Raw genomic sequence first — 27,398 nt, 5'->3', positions numbered from 1 at the left:
AGTGTGTAGCAGTGAATGGCCTTATAATAGCTGCTTCTCTAAGATCGTTGCTGATGTCTTTCCGCCTTGGCATTGTGATAACACACACCTGATTGCTGCAGACCAACAAACTGCCAGAACATGTGTCATGGAGGTGGTCACACTTGCCATTGATGGATTAAACCCTTAAGCCCTGTTTGCTTGTTTTCTATATTTGTCTATTTAAATGTTTGTGGTTTGAATTGTCTTCTCTTTTACTAAAGCTGGTTTTGTTGAGTTTTTAGATGACATTCTTCTGGTTATGTGGCTTTATAGTTATATAATTTATAGTTGCCTCTGGTATTGTGGGCAAAAGGGATTAAGGGCCTAATCAAGTGTATTAGATTAGTAGCACCTGGCTGCTACTTACCCTCTAAACATCTTTTGCAGTCGTAAGGATTTACTTAATTTTTCCTATACTGTTTCTGCATTTTGGCATCATTTTTGTTAAATGAGTAACGGCCCAGTAAAATTTGTCTAGTGCTTATTTTTCATATGAAGTTGTAGCTTCCCAGAATTAAAACCTGATGAGAACCAGATGATTTTCTTTAAATTGTGTTTTGATATGTGGACTGAATGACTGTAGTTCACATTGGGAGCAGAGAAGGATTCTGACAACTCAATGAACACAAACTAAAAACTTTTGTTTTCTGAGCAAGTATATTATGTATTTATTTGTATTTTGTTGTTGTTTTATGAAAGGAGAGCAATGCAATAACAATGAACCTCAACAGCAAAGTTGCTTAAGATAACCTAAGCAAAGTGGACAGAGGGCTCAATCTCTTTCTCCCAATTGCATATAATGAAGTCATGTTTACTGGATCTGAAAAAATGTTGCACTTAATGCAATTTAACACAGTAATCATATATGGATTGAGAAAAACAAGTTGAGTATGCTGTAAATGTATGTTGTATCAGACAAAAGGGAAAATGGAAAACGGGGCCCCAGTGTTGAACTATTAGAAGACAAAATGCAGCTACATCAAATGGGTACCTTAAACAATTACTTCTGTGCCTCCAAATAGCCAACACATGGCTCACAAAGCCCTCATCAAACACAGCAATGCCAGCAAATGGTCCAAGATGGGCCTGGACAGGAAGCTGACCTGAGTGTGGTTTCCTCTCTTTGAAGTGTCATTAATCCTCAAGCCTGTGCATGTATGTGTGTGCACACTTGTGCCAGTATCTTTGTGAGGACGAGCTTAAGTTTGAGAGTGAGGAGAACAAATTACGAGAACCCTTTTCATTTACCTGCCGCCGTGCGTCCTGAAACGTACCTTTAAATCCTATTAGACATAAAATGTTAAACCAATATTTAACTTTCCCAAAGATGAATATGTATTTACTCCTTAGAGCATCTGAAAGCATATCCATGCACTTAATATATGGTATTTCAGATAAAGAAATGCTACAGGGTGACTGGAAAGACAGAAAGTCTTTGACAAGTCTGACAGCCAAGCTTTTAATACCTCCTTGACATTTCATGGGCAGTGTTTTTTTCATCTTAGATAACATGAGTCTAAACAGAATCTGCAAAGAGGGTCCCGAGGGAACTACTCCAGAGCTGGCTTATAAAAAGATGTTGTGGTATTTGAATAAGAAGATGTAAAAAAGCATTAAAACTGGACATCATTCTGCCCAGCAATCCCTTAAAATATACCAGAGCAGACACTTGAAGAGTCCTGATTAACACAGAAAGTTGCAAACTGCTTCTTTGAGCCACGTTGTGCAGATTTTAGGATCTTTAATCCTAATCTTTAAACTCAAGAAGGCTTCTGCTAAGAAAGATTGGTGAAGGTATTGAAATGACCCATGTTATTTAGTTGTTTTTAGCATCATGAGGTCTTATGAAATTATCTTAAGCTGTTACAGGAATTACCAACATTCGAAGTTTTTTTCTGAGCCTGTCTCATTCTAAAATCATCCAAAACCTCAGGATCACTGCTTATTAATAAATATACATTTAAGCTGCACAAATTTAAGTACAGTCTTATCACACACTCACACTCTCAGAGTTGCCACATATTTATTTATTTATCTGATGTTGTTTGAACTGACTTCCTTGCTAATCAGCTGGCATTAGATTGACAACAAAATAAAATAACTTTGATGTACTGATGGATGTTTCACTTGCTTCATTGGTCTTTCAAGGGTATATAAATATATAATTGAGCTCTGGAAAAACAAGAAAACAAATGTGTTCCGTAGTTTAACTTTGGTACTTCTTATGCGCAAAAGCATAAACAAAAAAACACTTTAATAAAGACTCATCAGATAAAAAAAATACTTCACTGCTTTCTCACCACAAAAGAACATCAGAAATTTTTAGTTTAGTATGTAAACAAGCCTTATCTATTTCAGAAGCAGGTGCTGTGGAGTTTTCTGCAATAAAATACACCAAAAATACATGTGGTGAAAAAGGGGTGCAGAATTGAAGGAAAAGAATATCTCCACTGATAGTCAATGGATAGGTTGATCATGCAAAGACCTTGTGTTGTCTTTAGAGGCACAGGAACTCTTCACAGTTTGAGGAAAGATTTGAAACAACTGAATACTTGCAAATTGTGGGAGAAAAGAAGATTAAATTACTTGTAAAAGGTGCGTTCTTTAACTTTGCACTATTATGAAATATAATCAGAAGGGTGTAGAGTTTTGCCAGGTGTATATTTCCATTTCTTTTTTAGGTTAATTTATTTATTCACAAGTCATTTTTCCAGCTCACCTATGACAATTATAATTGTTTTAGCTTTAAAGTCAGAAAAAGACGTTCATGTTAACCTTCAGCTGTTCCTCTTTGGTGATTCACAGACACCAAACAGAGATGGCACTTTATCACATGAATACACCCAACCAGACAGCATTGCAGTAGCAAGTTAGAGCTACAACATAAGGGCGCATTCACACTGGTGCTGTTTGGTCCATTGTAAACAAACCCTGGACAGCTTTCATAGATAGTCTGGTCTGTTTAGAGCAGTATGAATGCACTTTCACACTGTGGTACAGACCAAAAAAGCGAACTCTGCTTTAAAATCGGGGGTCTCATTCCGCTTGCCGGTGAACTCTGGTCCATCCAGTGGACCAAAGAGAGGATGTGACATATGATGTGACATACTGCTGATGCTCATTCTGGACAGTTTCTTGTGGAAACTGTATACTAGGTTTGAACACTGAAGTAAATACAGAAACGCCCAGACTGCATAAACTTATTGTTGCAGCATTGTTTAGTTGCGGTGAACAAGCCATTTTTAGCTTTGACCAATAAATGAGCTGGATTTTCTTCTTCTTTCTTCTTGGTCACTGATAGTTGCAAGTAATATCGCCCGCTAGTGAGCAGCTGTTGTAACTATATGACTTTGTCCAGCCGGTTTGGGACGCTTGAAGAATGTGTAGCGATAGCTTTGTGTCAAATTTCAGTCACTGACTGTCCACAAGCTATCACCGAATAAGAAATGCAACACCAATATTTAGTCTTGTTTTGGCTCTTTATTTGTCATCTTGTATTTTTGCCACTGTTTCTTTGTGTGACAAGTGGTGGAATAGTGTAGTGATGTAAAGACTGTTTACAAGCTGTGATTGCTTCCAAAGGAGGTGCTGGTAAGACCATGCAACTTGTGTTTTGAACTCTTTATTTTTTTTCTTTTTGTCTTTTCTGTGGTACTTTGAAACAATATAAGGCATAAATTACAATACATTTCTATTAACTTGTGAATGTGACTTCTTTAAAATTGTAAATTTTGAAATGGGGACATCGTTTTATTCACTTACATATTCATAGTAACATAAACATTTGCAATTCTCTATACCAAAAGATGATTTCTTGACATAGCTTCTTTTTTTTTTCTTTTTCTTTTCTTATTTTCTTTACACAACTTTTTATATTATCTTCTGTTTCAGTTTCGTTAGCAGTTGGGTGACTCAGTCAGACACAGTTTGGTTGTTGTTACTTGGGGCCTGTAACAACAATCAGTCTTTCACAGTTGTAGCAATGCAGATCCTTTTGGACAATGTAACCTTGTCGTCTCCATCACTCTCTCCGTACGTGATGTTGTGAGGCTTTTTCAGGATTATCATTCTGAGTTAACAGGGTCTTAAATGACTTACTGGCACCAGGAATCATGCCAGGAATTAGCCACCTGCTATGTTGGCCAACCACCACCAAAAATGCAAGAGGAGAGAGATGGATGATATATATACTGCTGGGGTTAGGGATGGCATCAAACAAGGTAGCTGCCACTTGCCACCTCACACACGGTGCTCAGCAGGAAGTGTGGCTTCCTTGTGTCAGGACTATGGGGGCAGAGGTCAGGGAATAGGATCAGTAGATCATGTTTCTGCCCCCAGATGTGGCAGAGGACACATGGCTCCAGTCTGGAGATGCCCCAAATGCAGCGTGACTGCCTGTTCAAGCTTAGTTCTGCAGAACTGCTATTTTGAGAAATCCATTTCTAGTGGGTATTGATCTCCTTTTTAAAGCTGTATTCTTTCAAGACTTTATTGGGCTTGTTATCTATTTTTAAGGTTCGTGTTTCCATATTTTTCCACCATGTTACGTCAGTTGAACATTTTTCTCGTAAGCGTAAGAGCTGCTTCACTGGAGCTGTTTTGGTTTGTTAAATTTATCTTAAGGCTAACACAGCAGAGCATTCAACAGGATAAGACAGATTGTGTAGGATTTATGCTGTACTATGTATGGCTCATGCAAACATTAGCCCAGCTCTGTTTTGGTTTCTGTTTATATTCACTGTACCATATTTCCAGTGGGTCTCGTGTACTGTGCTTCCTTTCTGGCCTGTCTGGCCTGTCAAGAGTGATGAGCTTGGAAATGAGAAACAGGTGTGTGTGAAACGTGGGGATCCCTCCTTTATCTCACTCGCTGCCCTTCTTTCCTGACCTCTCTGAGCCAGCAGTGTGAAGCTGTGTTATGACAAAGATGATGGAGGTAGGAGTGTGAGCAGAGAAAACAAAGGGTGATCATAGTGAAAGAGCAATCGATATATCAGCTTACCTTTACCCACAGCACCCAACAAAAACAGCTAGAAGAAGCTGTTAGAGGTCAAGTATTACAACAACTGCACTTTGATGCTTCCTGTAGATCCATTGCAAAGCTGAGAAGTGGTCCAGGGAGGTTTTCCAAGCTTTTTGGATCATATTTTAGTAATGTTTTGCTGGGTTGTTCTGATAACTGATTACGTTATAGGTAGGTATTGTGAGGCTATTGTGCAAGCCAAAGGTCTGTGACAATAGTGTGTGAATTGGGCTGTGATTAAATGATTAAAGCACAATCAATTTTAGCTAGCAAATTACTCAGATTAATCATTTAAATGATTAGTAAACAGATAATCTAGATTAAATCTTAGTTGAGATAACTTTTTTAGAGAATGTACCATTTTGCAAAAAGTTTTTATTGCGGTTTTTTCCTGTTTTTAAGGAGTGTTGATGCAAATTACGGGGAATGAAAACAATTGAAAACAGATTAAAGGACTTAAACTCGGATGAAAGCATTATTTACAATGTAACAACTGCATTTTTTTAACACAGCTGATGGGAATCTGCCTGCAACAACGTTTCATTGCCAAGTTCAGACAGTAATAATTACGCAATAAACTTACTCACTCATTGTGATGTTATTTAGTCATTGTGATCCTCAGTGTAAAGCCCGGACCCATACCGCTGTACTCAGCTCCCCGGAGTCACTTTACCTGCCAACCCCCTCCTCCTCCGTTGGGGGAGGTCGGGACTCCCTTTTTACTGTTGCGTCCACGCAGCGCTCAGTCAGTGTGCCGGTGCAGTCCGCGCAGAGCGCAGCGCAGCGCCACGCTGACCGTCTGCAACAAGGAGGGTCTCTATACCTTCACTGGACTTTAAAGATAACAAGCGTGGATAACCTGGGGGAATAAGGTAAGCATTGAAATGACTGTCTGTTTTTCCAGTTCTTTGAGTTAGATTTCCCATGGAGATGTTCGTAGGACCGGAGCTGATTTGTGATATATAGACTGGGGAGTCATTTCGGACACTTACCACGGTAGTAAGAATTGATCCATCCGCTGTAATCACGTGTGTTTATTTGGCACTTTTATGTAGTTTGCTCCTAAGGTGTGCCAGCATTACATTTAGTACAAGGTTGACACAGAATTATCACGCGAGACTGCATGTCACTGCTGAAGGACTCTGGTGAAATTAATGTAGGTTAAAGCAAATCGTTTGGAGTAATTGCACTATGATGAGCCTAAATTATTTCCTAAACTGTGTAAATTTATTCTCGGAAAAATGTGTTTCTTTCTTTCTTTCTTTTTTTTTTTTTTTTTTTTTTTTTTGGTCGTGATAAGACTCTTGTTTGAAATCTTTATGGCGTGTGCCCTATAAATCCATTTCTCCTTGACTGGGATGGATGTCAGGTTGTATATGGTGCCGGATAGCTCATAAAAAACAGGGCGTGATTTTGAGTTGACCCAACGCAGATTTTTGAGAAGTTGACAAGGGCATCAATTTATCATGTGCAGTGTAAACTTATCTGTGCACCCCCTGGTTTAAATCAGCCTTGAAGCCCAGTTTAGCTGTGTGGTATGAAGCAAGTGAGACAGATGACTGACCCCTGTGTTCTGATCAGAGCAAATACAGTTGACATGAGGCAGCAGGTTTATGCCTTCTTAACTCTGTTCTACTGTAAATATTTTCATCTGGATGAAATCTGGGAAGCAGTCCAAGCAAGCCACTACTTTCCAAACTTCTAATCAGTGAAGGAAAGATGGGAATCTTTATAATTAAAGAGTTTTCAATCATACTAATGAAAACAAATAAACTCATTATAAAGAGTAAGCCGTTGTCATTTGAGAACTTTCAAAAGAACAAAAGTGAGTTGGAGGATTTGTGATTCAATTCACCCACTCCAAACTGAAATGGCTGTTTCTTCCAAGAAGACAATCACATGCCCTCAGGGTCAGCTCCACCTTGACCCGCCTCTACGCCTCCAGCGCTATTTTTCTGTGTAAGCACCAAGAGTTGATCAGCAGTGGGGTCAGGAGCATAAACAACTGCAGCCAGACTAAACAGACCACACATGTCCTCCAAACACATTCATCCTGATGTTCGTAGGTGAGCATGTGTCGTTTTGGGTCAGTGTGCAGCAGCAAGAGGTTTAATTCATGCCCTTTGATGCAGATCATGAGCTGCCAATGTTTTATTCTTGCCTTCCAAAACAAGTAATGATCTTCTAGATCCCTGTGTGAGACACTTCAGTGGTAAAAATAAAGACTGGCAAAACAATCTCTCCACAAGGTCCTTTCAGAAGCTGCTGAGGAGCTTTTGAACATGTCACATGATTTCCCTCAGTAGACAATTTAGCCCACTTTTCTGACAACTACAAGGTCTTCGGTGACAGCTTAAGAGAAAAATAGTTTCCACTTTTTTCCAGCATCATCACTTCTCAGTATCTTGTTAAAATGATGTGTTTGGAGACAGATTTAGGTGCATCTGCTCAACACAGAGCCTCTGTTCACCTCAACTTTTCTTTAAATCCTCCAAACTGGACCTGGCTTGAATCCATGCCTGACAGCTACAGTGAGTCATACATCATAAACACCTACAGCCAACACCAATCCTTCATTTTTTACATGTTTGAGAGGATACAAATGTCTGTCAGACTGTTTATTAAACTGCAAATTTACCGTCTGGAACAGTTGTAAATAATCCCTTCTTCTAGCCAGATTCACGTAGGAGTGTGCTAATTTTTCAACAGCATCTGTGTTTAATGCTGTTCCCATCAGAGCATGTAATAAAATGTCCTCTAGTTTCACAGCAAAGAGCCCAGAGGTGCTGAGCTGTCAGTTGCAGCCTATACTTCTGGGGAGTTGACAGGAGTTCTGACATCATTAACATGAGTAAATGAAATGCAATTTAGGTTTTTGTCTTCCTGCTTGGTTTACAGCACCTGCAGCAATGTTGATGATGGTGTTGATAATGGTAATAGTGACGCAACACTCAAGGAGGCCTGCAGAAGCACGCTGATTTTATGACTTTTGAGACAGTTTGATTGCACATCTTACACTTACTCATTCACCTTCATGCATTTTCATCAGCATATCTATCTAAAAAGAAGCCAAGCAACCACCTTGCCATTCATCCCTGCATGATCAAGTGCATGTGCATTCTCTTTTAGTCAACATTTTTCAGTTTTTTGGTGATGTTGTGCAAGTATATAATCAGATTTGTGGGAGCCACATCAGTGCCAACAGCAGAGAAAAAGCGGAAGCAACAGGATATTTCATGGTTTTAGTTAACAATGGGCCACTCATGTGTTTCTTATCACTTAAAGTTCAGTTCTACCACAGACACTTTCAAGACTTGGCGTTCTTTCCTGAAGATCCAGTCTTGGAAACAACCTTTTAAAGAGAAACATCAAACATTTGTTTTGTTAAACCTCGCTTTTGTTTCATGGCTGCATGTAAAGACCCCCAAGTTATGGGGGGAAGCTTGAGTTTCTAATTAGAGGGGAAAATGTATCCTGCTAATGACATCATCTTCCCTCTGGTACTCAGTTTGAGGAGTGTATGTGTGTGTGTTGCTGCACAGCAGCTGGTTTTAGACATTTGACGATCACAGCAGTGTGAGACTTCAAACATTCACTCACACACTCAGGTTTATAATTTAACTTTACTGCTCCTTGTCACCTTGTTTGGACCATTGTACCAAAGGTCTGTGGGAACTTCCATACTGAGAGTTTTCAGGAAGAACACGAGGGAAGAGATTGTTAAAAACTCACCTTCTCAGTGACGTCCCAAAACAATGGATTCAAATCTGCACCCTGTGATAAAGTAATACCCACTTACACAAAGAACTGCTGGTTGAAAAACGGAAAACCTACCATCTATGCAGCAAGCTGGTATTTCTCCTGTTGTGTAAACATCAGGGCGTGGAATCATTTTCAGTGAAGTATCAATTTGATGAGCAGAAACATATTTTTCAAAAAGAATGACTTGTTTTTGAGCAGGCTTATCTTTCTTGGAAGGTCTACAATGCTAGCTTGCTAGTTTGTTCCCAAGAATCAAAATGTGCTCCAACTGTTTGAAACTAACTTTAGAATCATAATTTAGATCATCGTTATTATAATCTATCTTGTCATTCTCCAAGACCTGAGCCCAGCTTCTGCTGTTACATCACTTCCATTTCTGTTGCCTCATGACTCAATCCATAATTCATGGAAGGCAACGGAATCATGAAATATTATGTGACAGATCTCCATCTCCTGACAGTCCCCTGTGTGTGGGTGACAGCTGTGAGAGCAGCCCTTCTCGCCACAGCTCTCACATCACTGTAATTGTTCACAGACCGACTGAGCGCCTCTGTAGCACTGCCACATCCCATCACTCTCAGTCGTGCCACGCTGTGTCCGCTCATCCATGAGGATGACACAGGGCTGGACAGTCCCTTTGACACAGGAGGAGACCCTGGATACACACTCTTCCACATGTTTTCAGATTCTGACATAGGAGAGGGAGAGGAGGCGAACCAAATGGAGAGGTCTCTTTCTGCTGCACTCAGAGGGCTGTTACAGGAACACAGGTCGGTTGATCGGTAATGGGAGAAGACAGCTGGCTGGTTCAGTGGAGGTTAACAGATAAGTGTAAATGGCAGCGAGGAAAAACAGGAGAGCTTAGTGTAGGGTCTTCGTATAAGAAGTTTTAGATGGTTCCGTAGTTTCTGGGAGAAGTTTGGGTTGTTGCAGTGGGATATGGTTTAGGGAGATTTGTGTGGGGTTTTGAAATGTGGGATCTCACTGAAAATGTGGTGCTCGTTGGATTTTTTTCATGCTTTTCTTATTTTTTAGTTTTTTTTTCCAATTTTCCATTTGTACAACCTGGATTAAAAAATGCTATTGAATGTAAATTAAAACAGAATGCAGTAATTTGCTAATCTTATAAACCAATATAAGACAGAAAACATATCAAATGTTGAAGCTGGGATTTTACTGTTTAGAAAAATATTAGCTCATCGTGATTGTGATGGTAGCAGCAATTTCAAAGAACTGAAGCATCATGTAAATCACATGCAGCATCCCCCTTTAAACAGTCTCTGAACAGAGTATACTTTTGTAGTCCTATTCCTTTCTGATAAAAGTATTTTAGCTGATGTTATATTTTAGAGGGGGCATCTGGATTTTAACCAGAGACCTCTTGATCTGCAGTCAAATGCTCTACCACTGAGCTAAACCCCCAACTTACTATATAAAAAATCATAATAACCTGGACTTTTCTAGTATGAAGCTTTGTTGCACTAGATACAGTTTGTAGTTCAGCAATGACTTGCTAAAATATGCAAAGACTTCCCTGAAACATCATCTGGATGGTAGCACATGCTCTAAAACTTATATATCCCTTTTAGCATTGATGGTGCCTTTCCAGACAGTTCGATACACACTAATGCACTCTGATACCATCAGAGATGCATGGCTTTTGAACTGAGCACTCACAACAAGCTTGATGGTTCTCTTCAATAATATTAAAGCATTAAGAGCTTCACAATTTTACATTAATAAATGTTTAGGAATTAGGTGATCTTTCCAGGGTGTACACTGCCTCTTACCTGCTGAATGCTGGGTTAGGCTCCAGCTTCCCCGCGACCCTTAATGGACGGAGCGGTATAATGGATGGATGGGTGGAAATATTTAGGAATTAATCCACAATATTTTTTTAGGCTGCAGAATCTGCTCATCTTTACTTTTGAGAGACTCTGCCTCTCTAAGGAGCTTTTTAATGATGTTTTTTGCTGCCATCAAATTGAAGAGGAACTAGTGTTTTTCATGAAATAGTAAAATGACTCACTTTAAAGATTTCAAATGTTATTATATGGTCTATTGAATAAAAATCTACATTTTACAACACCTCCCCATTTTTTTATAATTGTGGTGGTAGTAGGCCTAACAGTTTAAGGTAGGCTTCAGAGTCTGTGTGTTTCTGTTCAATTAGGAAACTTCTGAAAGGGACTTTTTTTTTCTCATCTAAAAGAGGCCATGCAAAACATAATGCTGTTGCAGTTTCTTGCATGGACAGGCAGGTTGTTTTGATATTGAGTTGAAATGTGAGCATGCATTTTGCTAGCAAGATCTGTTTCTGCCCTGATTTCTCAGCAGTTTTCAGCAGACAGAGCACAGCTGTGAAATTGGAATAGTCACAGGGTTGTTTGCTTACATTTTCAGCTGTGTCAGTCAAACATAATCAAACACATTACAGATGCTGCAGAGGAGCTGCATTAGCTTTTTTGACTGCAAATCTTTTAATAATTAATCAGCATGCTTAAACACTCACTCGTTATTTAGTCATGAAAGATTTAAAACCAGGGGGATTCAAAGCTTTTATTCATAACTCTGAATCAAAAAAAAATCCAGAGCTGCTGAAAAAAAGGAATGGGTTGCATGTCACAAAACAGGATGATTGACCAGCCCTCATTTGCTTATCAAATTACATGCATCCAGAAACATTTTCAGGAGGAAAATGCATTTTATATTTACTCAGATGTTATTCTCTTTGCATTTTGCTTTGCTGTGCACATTGATAATAAATCAATGCTGAAACATTTCAACTAGTGAGGTGTGTGTTGTTACACAGGAAGAAAGGATGAACGGGGTTTGGAATCACAATCACAGATGACCCAGTGTTTGGGGACACAGCACAGCTGGAGCAACTTTAAGCCCTAACCTCCTCCAAACAGCCCTGTCACAAATACTCACAAGTTAGTGCTAAGCTCCCCTGCTAACATCAACAGCATGTGTTTGGAATAATTCTGCAAACGCCGTGTGAGTGTCCTTTTGGCAACCCGGTGTGCTTCTGTGAGGTGAGGGAGAGATTATACAGATGATCCACACATTTTCTCTCTTTTTGGTCTCTATGAGAGGAAGAACGCAGGTGGATGCTTTAACACCACTGACCATGTTTTCAGAAGTTTCATTGTTTTTTTTCTTTAAACAGCCATCATCAACTAAAGCATCTTTTATCACTCTGTTGAGACAGGCCTGGCAGTGTGAAAAATGTGCCGACTTGGTGAAATGAAACATCTGGCAGTATGCCAGACAGAGCTATCTCTCAGAGCATTCATGCCAGCTGAGATCTTAATGAGGGTTCACAGTGTGAGAAAAGAGTTTCATAATTTAAGACTCTAGGAGATTGAGGGATGTGCCCAGATTTATGCCTCGGTGCTGCACTGTATAAACAGCCTCAGGACAGGCTTTTTATTTTTGGGAGGGGTCTGTGTTGCCCCAAGCGGCACTGTGCATTCCAGGTTCAGGGCTGTGCTACACACACACACACACACTCAGTTCAGGTCACTGTGGTTTGTGTTGCTGGTCACATAAGCCAGGCTGGCATGTGGAGGGAGCAACCGTGGTGGTCATAATTTACAAAACAATGCTGTCCATGGCGGTGGTGTCTGTTTGATCTGAGGCAAATCTGGATGCTTAGTGTACAAATTTAGTTCTCCCTCACACACTTCCCTCATCTCTCACTATACTGTCTCCTCCTACATGCAAATGACACACTCACAAATGTCCACAGCCAACACCATATCAAACTTAGAGACACACATGCTTGTTGAGCAACAAATAGGCATCTATCTTATCTAATAAATTTATGCTCTACAAAAGTGTGCTGTTAAAAATTAGTCCTGAAGACAAATCAGTTTAAATGAATCTTTATCACTTCACTACTAAGTCTAACCTCTAACTGGTGTTTCTGTAGTGAAAAAGCAATAAAAACACCCTCAAATGAGTTGGAGAAAACCTGACAAAGAAGGGGTGCAGCTCTACTGATAAATCAAATCTATGAGTTGTCTTTTTGGATCCTTGGTGCACTTCTTGTCTGAGGATCAAGATATTCGTATCTGGCTGTGAGTATTTGGTATCATCCGTCAGCAGTTCACTCTGAAGCGAGGTCAGCACAGCTTAACATTCCTGTACTCGGAGCCAGGTTCAGGTGTCCCAGGATTGTTGATCTACATTCATACAGCACCTGAGGCAGAGATAACAGGTTGATTACTTCAAACTTTAAGGTTACACATGATAATCATAATAGTTGCAATTATCTAAGATAAAATTTCATGCTGGATGAAGGTTTTTTCTTCTCCTTTTCCTTTAAAAGCTGTAGCTAAAACAGTGAAAAAGTGACTCATGAAAGTTTTTAGGTCAATGCTGTTCAGTAATCAACATCAACAGCACCCTTCCTAAGTCTTATAAAGAAAGGAACTTGCCCATTCTGTTGATAAAGGCAAGAATAAATATGTACATGTTATCTGCAAGCTTATCAGTGTAAGCACTGCCTGGGCGTTACAGCAGTTATAAAGGCCACACAAAGGGTATAATACTGTAGCTCCAAAATATCTGGTTACTGAAATCTGGTAACAATTCTCAGAATACCTACCTCAGCTTATTGACAAAGATAGTGATTATTACCATAACCATGGCCATTGAGGTATAAAAGTAAACTTTTATGAAAGTAAATTTCTATGTCTTGCAAAATCTTAATGCATTTAATAATATGAAGCAGTGTAGTTAAATATTTACATTTTAATTTTTAAAATATCCATCATAGTTGTACTTTTCTTTATTATTGTGAGTGGGTTTTCCACTCTTGGCCTTCACTCGTACACCCACCATGTTCCAGTACAAGTCCTTGGTCTTGTTAACCAGTGCTCAGCTGTCTCTGGGATGATTTGCTTAGAATGACAAAAGAGTTGAAGCATGTGAGTTAAGAGTCCCATCTTGTCCTTTTTACGGTCTTAGGAGGAGGTTTATTTAAGTCGGGGCCCCCTAAGTCGTCCCAAGTGGCTCTACTGCTGCTCCACATGAGTGTGGCAAAATCCCCGAGGTAGACCTGGTGGCTAATGGAGCTGAAGGCCTCACAGTGGTGATAGGATTAGGAATTGGCTACCAGGCTTTGTTTCTGAGGGGGGTAGTATCTTAGGTACCCCATGGCTTCATTTCTTACATTTTATTGTCACTATGTTGTTCTTTTCCCTCCCTGACTAATGAGGCAAGGCAGCCAGGTCAACACTTATCTGTAGACCTGTAGGAGGACTATTGTTGTGGGCCATTAATAATGCAAAGAAAGACCAGCATGTTTCTTTGTTTGGAGGATAGAAGACACCTCCCTTTCTTCACCCTTCTCCCTTGCAGACTTCTTAGGGGTCTGCGTCTGTAACGTTGGTTAACGACCGAAGCGCACAAAGTCATGAATCATGGGTAGTTAGTGCAACACGCCTTTATTCACACTGCAGGACGTGCAGATGCTTCGTCACAACATAGAGACATCTGTGAATGAGCTTTGGTTAAAATCTAATCTTTGACATGCTGCAGTTGATTAGTAATGATTGTTGCACTGCCATCCTTAATAAATCTGCCAGATGGAAGAAAACGACGGAGCAAGAAGGGAAAGTAAATGTGGACAGTTGATTCCTTGTTGTCAGCAGATACGCCTCATCTACCCAAAGATTCATTTGGCAAGTGAATGTCCTAAAAAAACACTCTCAGGAGCTTCAAAGTGGCCTTTGTGAATTTATTAACCTCTTATCTTGTGTTTACTTCACTGAATACATAATTCACTGTGGAACTTCCTTTAACCTTCTGATCTGAGACCAGTTCTTCTATGAGGTTCAGTGAGGTTATTCTTTTGTGGACTCCCATGAAGGAAACAAACTCGTCCTGAGCTTTCTTGTGATTAGTTTATTTCTGGGGCACCACTTTCTTATTTTAAAAAAAACAACTACATCCTTTCACTTGACAGTAGATCTAAACATGACCCACTTTGTGCGCCTATGGGGTCAAATTCGTGGGGCACAAACAATGCAGCTGATTAAAAAGAAACACTCGGTCCACACTCCCCTTCCTATGGCAGGTTTCTGTTGGGGTTGTCTTGATGTAGGATGACACAAAACATCTGGTTCCGCTTTAACTGCATGGGGCCGAATAAGCCTCCCTGCAGGCTGGCCGATCACAGAGCAGACAAGAAGGAGGGAGGAAAGGAAGACGGAGGACAGACAGACAAACTGATGAGTTTATTAACAAACACAGAGACTGGAGGTTTAAGAGAGAGGCCACACACTTAAGTGTTGAGTGGGTGATCCAAGACCTTGTTGGCTGTGTCTTTTGTGCTGCTTGTCCCAGATATGTTCAATATTCTGTAGATTTGATTAATTCCTTCGTATATAAATTTATCTGATTGATTTTGTGTTATGTGGCATGGTCAGTGTTGTAAAACTGTGTAATATAAATCTGCTATAAAAGAGTTGTTTTAGTAATTATCCCACCAAACCTTTGCAGTTTTATAAGAGAAATCTCTAAAAATGATCTATGACATGCTACACACTCATTTTCTGTTAAGAGAAACAGCAGACATGATAGTGTATCCCTTTAATTCTCGCTACGAAATGACACTAAACTATCACATGTCGCTGCATAACATCATTGTTTACCTGTGACATCATCCAAAATGACAATGTGCACACAATATAAAAAAACCTGCTGTTAAAGATTAACAGACATCCACATTATAATGTGCTTTCAGGCTTATTAGATTTTTCATGTGGAAGGAAGGCCTTTAGACTACTATTTTGTTCATTTGAAATCTAATTTTTGATCACATTATGGCAAAAAATTCATAAATTTGAGTCCAGAAATGGCCCCCATCTTAAAAAATTACTGCCGTATTGAAATTTTTGCTGGGATTATTGAATTTGTCATAATTTTGTTGTGCTCAATGCCTCAAACTTATCTAACTGCTGAGATTTTGAGCTGCCATGGCTATCTGTCTCTTCTGAAAAAGTAGGGGCTAGACATTTGTCATGCCAAATAGTGTGCTTGAATCACAAAGTGAAAGATTGTTCTGGAAGATTAGCTTTATCTGCAATTCAATTACCTGAAACAGGCCATAATACTTAAAGACGACCACTTTCCCATCCCTTTTTGTCACTTCATGTCAGAATCTGAATGTGTTTCAGGAGTAAAGTTTCAAAAGTCTGTACTTTTAAAGTCATCTGTTTTATTTGCACGTCTCACCCATTTGTCTGTTCTTTTTTTCTTTTCTAAAATCAGGAATTGTGTCTCTGAATTGTGAGCAGTTGTGTCTAAAGTGTGTCCTAAATTGGTAAACCTCTTCAGGATTTCTTTATCTTATTGTCACCTTAAAGATTAGCAACCTCTTCACTGATTGGGAACTGCTTATCTATTGGAAATGTAGGCTACAACACCACACAGTAACATCAGTATTTGAACAGAAGCAGTTCTCATATCTAAAACATTTTTGCGAAAAGAAAAGCAATGCATGTTGTTCATAGCTGGATAAAGGCTTTTGCTGCAGTCAGATAATGGGAGTAAATGGAGAGGGACATGGATAGAGGTCAGACATGTGTACCAAAACTGAAGGAAATGAAAGGGTAGCGATGTGAGAGAGTGCACTGAAAAGAGGCTCAGTAGCTTCAGGAAGGAGAAGGTGGGGTAGTGTTGGCTGTGGAGATGAGAAAAAAGGGAAGAGTTCAGAGGTTAATGACAACCTACAGTGAGAGAGGAAGGAGGCCATGAAACACAAGAGAAATTCTCAAGCCACCTTACAGTTTTTACAAGGTTTAAGATCATAGGAGAAGGTGCTGGGTCCTAATTTGGCTCATTACAGTCAATAGACTTAATGGTAGCTATTGTTCTCCAGTTGTGTGTGTGTGTGTTGGTTTTCTTTGTTTTAACAGTTAATCTGTTTGTTTAGAAAAATTTACAATCCATGCACATCAGTTAATGTGTATTTTTAACATTTTTCATGAAGATGGCATTCTAGACAACCCAAAACTGGCACTGTGACTCAGATTTAGTCGTCTATGATAGCACTTAGAGCAAGAGATAACCCCCGAAAACGGCTGGTTCCATTTAAGCTCTTTATGTCAGATCCAATGAGTGCACACTGGCATTACAAGTAGAGTCCAGGAAATGCTTTGAAAGTAGGGCAAATACCAAAATTGTTCATATTTTTTAAGGTTCTAATCTCTGTGGGGATTACTTTCCTTGTTCACGTATTTTACTAGTTCTGTTTTTCATTGATATTTCTCAGATTTAAACCCTGTTAATTTTCTGAAAAGCCAGTATTATCATTGATGAATTTGTTTTGGCTCCTAGAGTGATAATCTCCTTTCATGCTTCAATAGCATTAGCCTGTCGCTTTTTCATTTTGAACTCAGATGAAGAACAGATTGCTCCGGAAGAAAGATCCCTCATAAAAACCCCACGACCCCGCTCCACACAGTTTAACCCCCATTCACACTTCCTCCGTATTTTCCACACATTTTTCTTGCCTCATGCTCCGTCCTGTCTCTTTTTTCACTTCCACACCTGTTGTGACACTTTTTCCCGGAATTCTACCTAAACAGCGATTGACTCTCTCGAGCTTCAACATCTGGAAAAACTAACCAGTATGCCAGTTTTCCCCTCACCTCCTCCCTCCCTCAGGTAATTTATAGTGGTATGCCATTTACCATGCTCTGTAAGGGGTGTGGAGTCAGAATAAAGAAGAATATAGTGAAACATTAGCTCAGCCACTAAAGTGTCAGCAGTAGTTGTAGATCAGACAAGAACAATTACCTAGAACCCAGTATGACAAAAGGAGCATTTTAGGAAGTTTCAGCTGTATCCCTCCAGCTTATCGGCTCATTTTGTAAACAAAATGAAAGTTTGTTTCAGTTATTGAATGGGATGATGCACATGCTAACAGCTTGCATCATCAACAGAATGGGATAAGCTATGTGAAAAGCTTTGTATTACCATGTGAAATGGAATTACTGAGCTTATTTGAAAGAAACAAAAGACAAAGTAGAATTATCTAATTCATGTGCGACAATGTGTGCTGTTAGCATTGTAGCTAATTAAACTCATTGTTCAAAAATCCAGGAAAAGTTGTGTATGTAACATGCAGTACTTTGTGTGTTTAAAGTGTGATTGTTACCTGTGAATAGCCAGTGTCATACCTACATTAGACAGCAGTCAGAGCAGTCTTTAGTTTGAGAAATCAGGGATGGATTTACAGGGTAGATACGTTAACAGAGGAGCTAAGCTTACAGTGAACGGGGTCATCAGATGAGGTAAAAACAATTTAAATTTAAGAAATGTCATAGCAGTTTGAGCAAACAATATATTGTGGAGTTTTCTGTCACTTTTGGAGTAAATAGTTTTCATCAGTATTTTTACTGCATCAACCAGCTCTTCTTCAAAACCATCTTTTCAACCTTGTTGCTAATCGACCTTTACCATGCACATTTGCTATTTTTGACCAATTTCACAACAGTTGCCAATTACCACATGAAAAACAGTTCTAGTATGTAACACACTTAACACTGATCAGACATCATACCATCATTTGAATAAAATGTGAAATAGCTCATTTTAGAAAGTTTCAGGAACTGTCTTCAGTATATTTTCCTCCATCCTTCATCCGTTTTCTGCACCGCTTAGTCCACGTTGGGTCGTGGGGAAGCTGGAGCCTATCCCAGCGATTAGCAGGTGAGAGGAAGGGTAGACCCCAGACAGGTCACCAGTCCATCGCAAGGCCAACACATAGAGACAAACACCCATTCACGCTCACACTTACTCCTATGGAGAATTTAGAGTCACCAATTAACCTAACATGCATGTCTTTGGATGGTGGGAAGAAGCTGGAGTACACAGAGAGAGCTCATGCATACATGGGGAAAACATGCATATTTTCCTGTTTGCTGTTATTTTTCCTCACTTACATGGAAAAGCCAAAAAAAGTGGTATCCCAGCTTTTGCATTTTGGTTGGTGGTTGTTTGAATAATCATTGATGACTTATCTCTTTACAACTTATACAAATATTATTCATTCTCCTATACCACAACACAAATCTGTTATGATATGTCTCATGATAGCTTCACAATATGCTATGATACTTTATTTCAATATGTTGCTGTTTATTCTGCCTGCATCATTTTCTTTAAAAATTAGGTTTTCAAAGCAGTGCATATTAGCCAACATATATTAATTATGATTAGTATTTATTATAATTACTCAAGATTGTATAACTAATTTGCAAATAACCTGAATAAATAAATATGAATATGAGACAGATGTCATATTGTTCACCCAAACTGTTTAAAAAACAGCCTCTTGTTGTTTATTATATCATCCCTTATGAAGGAAAAGCTAAAATAGCATTTGCTAACACGGGAAGCCATCCTGACAGAACAATAAGAACAACATAACACCCTCCTGCTGTCTAGCACAGCACAATGAGCGTTTATCACCCCAGACAGACCACCAACCACCTGTGCCTCTGGTTATTTATAACAGCTTCAAGCTTTATAGATGTTTTTTTGTTTGTTTATTTGTTTGTTTACATCATTTGCACACAGCAGATGCAATTTTAAAAAAAGGTGCTCAGTATTAAAGAGCCGTCTGAGAGCTTCTTATTGCCTCGTGCTGACAAACACATATGTTCATGGGCTCAGGCAGAAAACTGGAGCAGACACACAAATAACCATGACCGCATGCATACACATACACATACACACACCAACACACACATACATAGACACATGATAACTGTGCTGGGATGTTTTCAAGCTAAATATACACCCTGTGTAGAGCCTAGCCTGTTATAGACATACACCCCCTCTTACTTCTCATATTGCATGAAAACATAAAAGACATAAAACACAATAAAAACCATAAAATGCAATAAATAACAAATATGGCAGCCTATGTCATGGGGTCAGGAGAACTGTTTGGTTAAAGTGAAATTAAACTTTTGTAGCAGCTTTTTAATTTAAACTACTGGGACTATAAAACATTTACGCACGTCAGAAGTGTGTTAGTATTTAAGAACCACTTTAGTGGGCTTGAGTTATAACAGCCTTACTCTTCTTTTCATGATGAATGTTTAGGTTGGTGCTTACTACAGTCTGTACATTTTCCTGGTATTTTTGTGAATGCAGTGACACTGATGGCTAGATTGGAAAGAAGTAATAATGTTAATTTTAACTGGAACTGGAACTGTAAAATAATATGCTTGTCATTTTTAGTTGATAATATATTAAATAGGATGTGCTTTGATGAACAAAGTTGAAAGAATTGGCCTCATTGATGAAAATAATGAGTCTGACTGTCATCCTGTGTAGAAAAAAGAAGATGTCATTATCCTGTCTGGACAAGACAATGTTATATTTGTGTGTTCATCCCCAATTCACAGGGTATTGTGAGTGACGTGATCATATTATATCTCATTTATATAATCGTGATTGTAATAAAATACTAAATCATGTCAGTTCAGTATTTCTGCTCCCGACATGCAGCTCCCTCTGGCTTTAAATAAGCACAATCTGAGCTCAGCTTTAGGGACTACTGTCCTTCCTGCCATCTGGTCTCTGCTGCCTGCCTGGAGAGCATCACATTAAACTAAAACCACTCTTTCTCTCTCTCTGTCTCTCCCAGGGGTCTGCACAGGTGAGGTGAGGTGAGGACGCAATCCGCATCTCTGCCATCCCTCCATCAGCGGAACAAGTACCTTGGTGCCGGCCATCCTCAGGTCAACTCAACCAGGACAGGCGCCAAACAATAAATGTCTTGACCTGGCGTCCCTTAGAAGACCTGCACTAAACAAATATTTGAGGCCATTATATCTAATTTCTCCTGGCAGGCAGCCGTCACTGAAAAGATCAACAGTGAAGGGTGTTTGGAGACAGGAAAAGTGGGGGAGGAAGAAGTTACCCTTTCAAAGTGCACCCTGCCTGCTATTTCTGCTGCACTGTGGGCAGGGAGCATCTCATTTGGGAGTGCTGTTGGCTGACAAAAAGAAAAAAGAAAAAAAGGATTTCCCTGTTCCCTGCCTATCTGAATGCCTGTATAAATACTGGATAGAGATATCAATTTGTCTGGGTTTTTACACCGCCCAGCAAAGAGACTATATGCTAACTATAGAAAACATCACAACAAACTTGGACTCTGTGGTCTCCTGAATTGCTACGTGTCTATTACCCGTCAAGAAAGATTTAAGAGCTGTGAGAACAGGAATGAGAGCTGCTGTAGTTCTCTTCTCTTAGAACCTTCTCCAAAGCCAACAGCAGCTCTCTGTGGGAGACCGGAAGCTGCGAGTCAGTTTAGGAGCTGCAGTTTTGATGTCTTTCCCAGCTTGGTGAAGTAATATGAAACCCTTAACACCAATTGGATCCCCGTCTCCTCTGAGGCTCCTCAACAAGGGTCCAGATTACCTGCGCAGGCAGATTGACGGAGGAGGTCATGGCCGCTCTGTCAGCGCTGTGGAGAGGCTTGAGGCTGACAAAGCCAAATATGTCAAGAGCCAGCAGGTGATCAACACCAAGCAAGAGCCTGTGCTTGTGCCCTGCGCCACCCCACCACCACAGCCACGGCGAGCAATTTCCGTCCCAGGGAGCCTGACTCCTCGTCTTCCTCCACGCCGTTTGTCCAACACCCCTTTCTCGACACTCTCTGGCTCCTTCACCTCTAAAGATGAAAATGAAAATGATGACGCTAGAAAGGAGAACAGACGGACTTCTGTTGATGTTGAGGCACACAACAGAAGCAATGTAAACAATGTGATGCCTCCCAGCCCCAGGACGCCTGGACTTAACACCTTGGTAGCACCACACAGTGCACCTGTACTCAGAAGGAGTACAGGCAAGCGCATGCTGAGGCCAGACTCCCTTGTTATCTACCGCCAGAAGAAAGAGTGCAAAAGCCCTAGCAGTGCTGCAGTGGGAGACAACAATAACATGGAGGTGAAAGGCTACAGTTTTGTCCGCCGCCTCTTTCAGGGTTCAATGCGAGAGAGGAGTAGTGGAGGAGAAGGCAGAATCCAAAAGATGGTGATTGGTGAAGAGAAAGCACCATCGCGGGATGGAGAGTCCCGTATGTCTTGGACCAATGACAAAGATGCTATGGATGGAGGACCAGGAAGTAGGAGGTCCAGTAAAACTGACCAAGAACGAAGCCCAGAGTCTATACCCAGTCCTGGGTTTAGCTGCACACTTGAACACATAAAGAATGGGTTTACAAATAGCACCAGCGACCAATTAAACAATGGCATCACCAATGGCAACCACACAAGTAAACATGATGATGAGAATGACCCGTGGAAGCGTGCATCCCCAACTGCACCCAGAAGACAGTTTGGGGAGTTGCAGCGCTCCAAATCAGACTTACGTCTGCACTGCTCGGTAGCATTATCCGAGCAGGATCATTTCTTTGACTTTTGTGGGCTAGACATGGACATGATAGAGCGACTGGGTCGGGAGAACTTCCTCTCTGGTGCCAGCTCTATAGACACACTCTCACTGGCACTTCGCAGTGTCGGTGGCGATGGTTGTGGTGGCTCTGAGCCCAGTGAGTTCTCCCGTCACTCTGGAGATGGACTTTTTCAGGAGGAACTGGCTGAACAGCTTCCTACTGGTGTGTCAATCATTGAGAGAAATGCTCGTGTTATCAAGTGGCTTTATGGTTGTAAGAATGCTGCCCGGGAAGGACCCAAAGAGTCAACAGTTTAGTTATAGGGACAAGATCTATGTGCCATGGAGTGCTGATTCTACAGATTACTCATGCCTTTTCTTTTCTTATAAACATGTTCACCTTGAGAAAGGGAGCTAGTCAGTGAAATCAAGAAGTGCAGATACCTACCTTTAAAATCTGTTTTCCTTTACAAGGAAATAAAAAATTTAATTTGTGTAAGTGCACTGAAAAATAACCGAAAATTACTGACATCCACTGCTGTGTTGCATATAATTACAATAAAATCTTTGAATTTCATGCAGCAGTAAGGTCAAAGCAGCAGAGCCTCATTATGCAAAGCTGCAGCCTTTAAAATGATATATATATATTTTTTTATTTCAGACTAATATCTGAATGTAGAATTAACATTTCATGGCACTCCACTATCTTTAGTCCCATGACTCCAAAGATACTGCTTTCTCAAATTAGAAAATAGTTATATCCAGTTAAAGTGATATGTTGTATATATGGATCCTATGGAAACGTGTGAGCATTGACTGTTCTTTCTGGCAAATGGAGCAGTTTCTCCCTGCATAATGTGTTGGTATCTGTGAGTATGTGTGTGTGAAGTGGACATGTTGCCTTCTCCATTTGTAGCTTCTTGTCAGTTATTGACAGAAGTGAATTTAGCTGATTTGAAATCCCCCCCCATGACCCTTCATAAGGCACATATATGTAAGCTTTTTTGACACATCCATAAACACCCCCTTAATGACTATTTTAAAATGGAAAACCACTAAGCTATGTTCTTTTTTTAATGGGAAGCTGTCGTGTGAATGTGAAGTGAACCATGAGTACCTCATTTGAATCTGTTCCAGTTTAGTTTGTGTGTTGCTTTTTTTCCCCCTTTTTTTACTCCTTAAACGCGGGCGTTGGAACAAACATGCGAGGCACCCCTGTGGGGTTGTTAATGCACTGAACTGGACAGAAAGAGGGAATAAAATATAGAAATATAGCTTTCCAGAGATTCATCTCGAATTATGTTAAACACTGAGCTGGATTCAAAGAAGCATCCACACCCTGGACAACAGGGAGCCATGCTTGAGCTGTAATTTTCATTTTTACTTCGTCGTTTCAATTCCTAAAAAGGGTCAGTGTTCATCATCCACTTGTGATACATTCGTTGAGTTTCAAGCCAGTTCAATGGTCAGTTTATGTGCAGGTTTACGATTCACAGGAATCACAAAAAGGAAAATAAAAATTGTAAATGATCAGGCAAGCAGTTTTAACCTGAGCACATTTACTTCAAGACTAAGGGCAGAGTTTTATATTCACCTCTTAAAGTATAGGAGTTCAGGCTGTTAGATATTTAAAGGAGTCACTTTCACCATCTGGCAATTTACAGATGTTTAACCTCTGCAGCTGGCCCATCAAAAAAACATGGGAGGCTGAAGCAGCCCTCCTCCTCCTGATAAGCACAGATCCTACCTCACTTCATCCATTCTTCTCTGATTCTAACATTATCCCCATGAAAGGTCATTTCCATGCTTGTCCTGGAGGATGCCACTGACGTGTACAGGGTTGAAGCATGAGTGGGTAAGACCGAGAGACCTTGTGGGCTGAGTGCTACCAAACTCATGGCCACAGTATATTTATACATGTGATAAAGGAACACACTTTTTTGCAGCCTTGATGTTATTTTCTGTATTTGTCACAGGCATACTACACTTCTGGAACAACCTCCACCTGATTTTTTTTTATATATACATATTTATCTCCTGTTTAAAGCTCTTTGTTGCATGTTTACTAAGTGGCTCTATAACTTTTGATTCTCCTTTTTTTATTTGACGTATATGAGAGATTTAATTTTTATTCTAAAGAGGTTTGTGTATGATGTACACATCCAATAAACACAAGTTAAAAAAGTGATTCTGTGTAAGGGTTATTTGTTGGTTATTATGTCTTTAATCTGTTTTGGAGAGTAGGATCCAGATTCTGCAAGCACCTCTAGCAGTAATAAAAGATGAAGTAAAGAAAAAAAGTGTAATCTCATCCTTAATTCATTCTAATGCCTCCCACCATCTACATTACATCTCATTTTTCACATTATCTCAAGTGGCTGTGCGTTAATCCTTTTTGCATTCCCTGCATAGCATGCTCTTGAGAGCGCTGTAACAGGTTGTGTTAGTAGACAAGGAGGCTTCTGTGTGGCCTGATGCTATGTCTAACTCTGTCTGGAGCAGTCCCTCCACCCTGTCTGCAGCCTCCTCCTGACACTCTCGTCTGAGTCAGCGTTTGTTTTCACATGTTGCAGCTCTCAAGGGTTTGAAATCTTCAAGAGGTAAATTTGAAAGTAGTTTTAATTTGTGCTGATTTCCTAAACTGAGAGTCAGAAACAAAATTATTACAAAAGTCTCTGACTTAAAGTCTCTGACTAATTGACTAATAGATTACTACCATTATTTTTCCGTAAAATTTTATTTTTTCTCCTGTCTTACAAATATGCATCCTGTGGTTTGCACTTGACCAAACACAAATAGTGGAAAGACATCTGGGAGATATGTCATCCTGAGTCTAAAAAACATGACCACATTCCTTCTATCCCGAAAGCGATTTGAGCCAAGAGGGATCAAAGAAAACTTTTTAGGCTCTTGAACGGTCAGTTTGAAAAAAATTATACCAAAAAAGAGCAATTTGCAAATTGCAAGCAAACTCTGAAGTGCTTCTCATTCACATACATGACTTCACAAGTATTTTCTTTCTGTGTTAAAAGCACCAAAATGAACACAAGTGAGCTCATGATGCAAGCCAGATTACAATGAATGGTCCTCAAGGCTGTTACATACATAGAAGCCGTAACCAATTCTGCTGGCTGATAGAGCAACGTGCTGATTCGGCAGCCATCTTGGTACAGTGCTGCTCGTTAATATTTTTAAATTACGTGTCTAAGAAAAGAGGCACCTCAACTGTTTAAATTATAACAAATCATTCAACTGTCAACTTATTCTGTACATTACTAAATACAGGGTTAAATATAGTATCTTTTTAGATCACTTTATGTCCCCGTGGATAAATCAATTAACTGTGAAATAACCTTTATGACCCCACCAAGCCTAAATTAACAATGCAGATGACAAATGTGGGATTGCAGCAGAATGGTGGTCTGGCTGCAGTGTTAGGTTTGCTTTGCCAAAAGGGGATTTTTGGACATAAGGCTCCTCTTGATACTTAATTATTATTTTTAATTTCCAAAAATAGTCTTTTTTTGAATTTACATATTAATACTGGACCTGACAAGGGGGGTGAGGGGTGGGTGGGGAGACAGGAGAGAGTAAACAAAAGAGGAAAAAGAGTGAAGATAAGAAAATCCAGCAGGTTACAAAAGAAACTTAATTATCAAAAGTAAAATGAAGATTTATTTATCTTATTTATTTAATTCTAAATAATATACATTTAAGATAATATAACATGGATTTATTCTATCATCTCTGGACTCCTATAAATTTTGCTTGCTCATAAGCTGCACACAGTAACTGTGCACCAAAACATGCACATCTTATTTCTTTCTTTCTTCCCATATACAATACTCTCTTTTTCTCCTCTGTGTCTTTCCCAGAGCAGAACAAAACAATAGCCCTCCTGTGTGCCTGTGTCTCAGTCAGTTATTCTGACCGGAGGGCCTGCTGTGACATCCTGTTTTGGGTTCATAGGACAAGGTTTAAACATATGGTCATGTTTTGGGTTTGGCCTTTCTTCTTCAGCCTGCCTGGAAACAAACAGACAACAGCTGGCAGGGGACAATTTAGATCTGATTATTACAGGGTTAACGTGGTTTAGGTTGGTCTGGTGCTGTGCAAGCAAAGTTTTCTGGGATAAAAGTCAAGCTGGTGTACCTGTTTAAGGCTTCAGTGTGCTCGTAAAAGCAAGAAAAATTGTCTGGTAGTTTGGAAAGAGGATGATAAACTAGCAGGAATCCACCACTCCAGGCTTTGATGCTGCAGATGTGGTTTTTTACTTGGATAAAATTCACCGTAGGACGCTCAGAGACTTCATGCGTTGCATTTCTGCCCACCAGCAAATTCTGTTCAGCAGAGATTGACCTACTTATGCTTTGATAAAGTTGATATTTTACTTAAAAAGAAAGTTTGTTGTAACTATGAAAAAGTATTCTTAGTGATCTGATGAACATCAAATGTAAACTATTAGTGAATTATACAGACAGTAGAGGCTTTTCTTCACTGTTTTTTTGGTTAAAAGGCATTTACAACCTAAAGTATAGCACTTATTCTCAGACTGCATTTGAAAATCAGGCTCCTTTTATTTGTTTTTATGTCTCCTGTGTTGTTTTGTGTTTTATTGTAATGCACTTTGTTATTTTTATCTTTAAAGGTGCAATATAAATAAACATTTACTTTACTTGCTTTTACTACAAAATCTTGCACAGCATTGTCTTGTTTACTCACAGAGCTTTTCCTGTGTCAAAGAACCCAGAATATAAAGTTCCTTTCAAATAAATCCTGCAAGTCAACTATTTCACATTCTCAAAAATGAAATATTACAGCTTTGTGTCTGCGTGGTCTCCAGCTGAGATGCAGTCATAGCTATTTTTTTCTCTGTGCCCTGAGCAGCAATAATGTGTGTCAGGGTTGTGAAGTGTGTCAAAGCTGGCCTAGTTCTTCTGTGCCAGCAGACTCCGGATGTCTGCGCTTGAGAGAAGCTATGTTCATGACTCAGGGACACATGAACATAAAACTAGCACAGTGGAGTCTGAGGGAGGTCTTAACTATTCTAGCCAATTACCAGCTGTTACTGAGGCATATTCTCATTAGGGATGTGTTTAAAACATCAAAGGGACGAACTTGTTGCAGTGGTGGTCTTGTGTTAAAGGCAAAACCTTTGTTCATG

At 39.7% G+C, this 27,398-nt stretch overlaps 1 protein-coding gene and 1 non-coding gene across 3 annotated transcripts; one reads left to right on the top strand and one right to left on the bottom strand.

The window, feature by feature from the left end:
- The first annotated feature begins 5,817 nt into the window (after positions 1-5,817).
- On the top strand, positions 5,818-24,411 carry fam110d (family with sequence similarity 110 member D). 2 transcript variants are annotated; one of them, XM_041989215.1, is made up of 2 exons: positions 5,818-5,916; positions 20,484-24,411. In XM_041989215.1, exon 2 carries the CDS (start codon positions 21,194-21,196, stop codon positions 22,550-22,552), a length of 1,359 nt encoding a protein of 452 aa, XP_041845149.1. In that variant the 5' UTR covers positions 5,818-5,916; positions 20,484-21,193; the 3' UTR covers positions 22,553-24,411. The 2 variants fall into 2 exon arrangements, with proteins under 2 accessions (XP_041845149.1, XP_041845150.1); XM_041989216.1 differs by lacking the exon at positions 5,818-5,916 and adding an exon at positions 11,673-11,742.
- On the bottom strand, positions 10,157-10,228 carry trnac-gca. Its single transcript has one exon. It is a non-coding gene; the product is annotated as a tRNA-Cys (tRNA).
- Positions 24,412-27,398: the final 2,987 nt, after the last annotated feature.

This window comes from Melanotaenia boesemani, chromosome 6 (assembly GCF_017639745.1).
Source record: "Melanotaenia boesemani isolate fMelBoe1 chromosome 6, fMelBoe1.pri, whole genome shotgun sequence".
NCBI lineage: Eukaryota > Metazoa > Chordata > Actinopteri > Atheriniformes > Melanotaeniidae > Melanotaenia > Melanotaenia boesemani.
The sequence above is the reverse complement of the archived record's forward strand: the minus strand, read 5'-3'. Positions and strand labels throughout refer to the sequence as shown.

Coding starts and splice junctions, on each gene's coding strand:
- fam110d (XM_041989215.1), top strand. CDS start 21,194: ATGAAACCCTTAACACCAATTGGATCCCCGTCTCCTCTGAGGCTCCTC.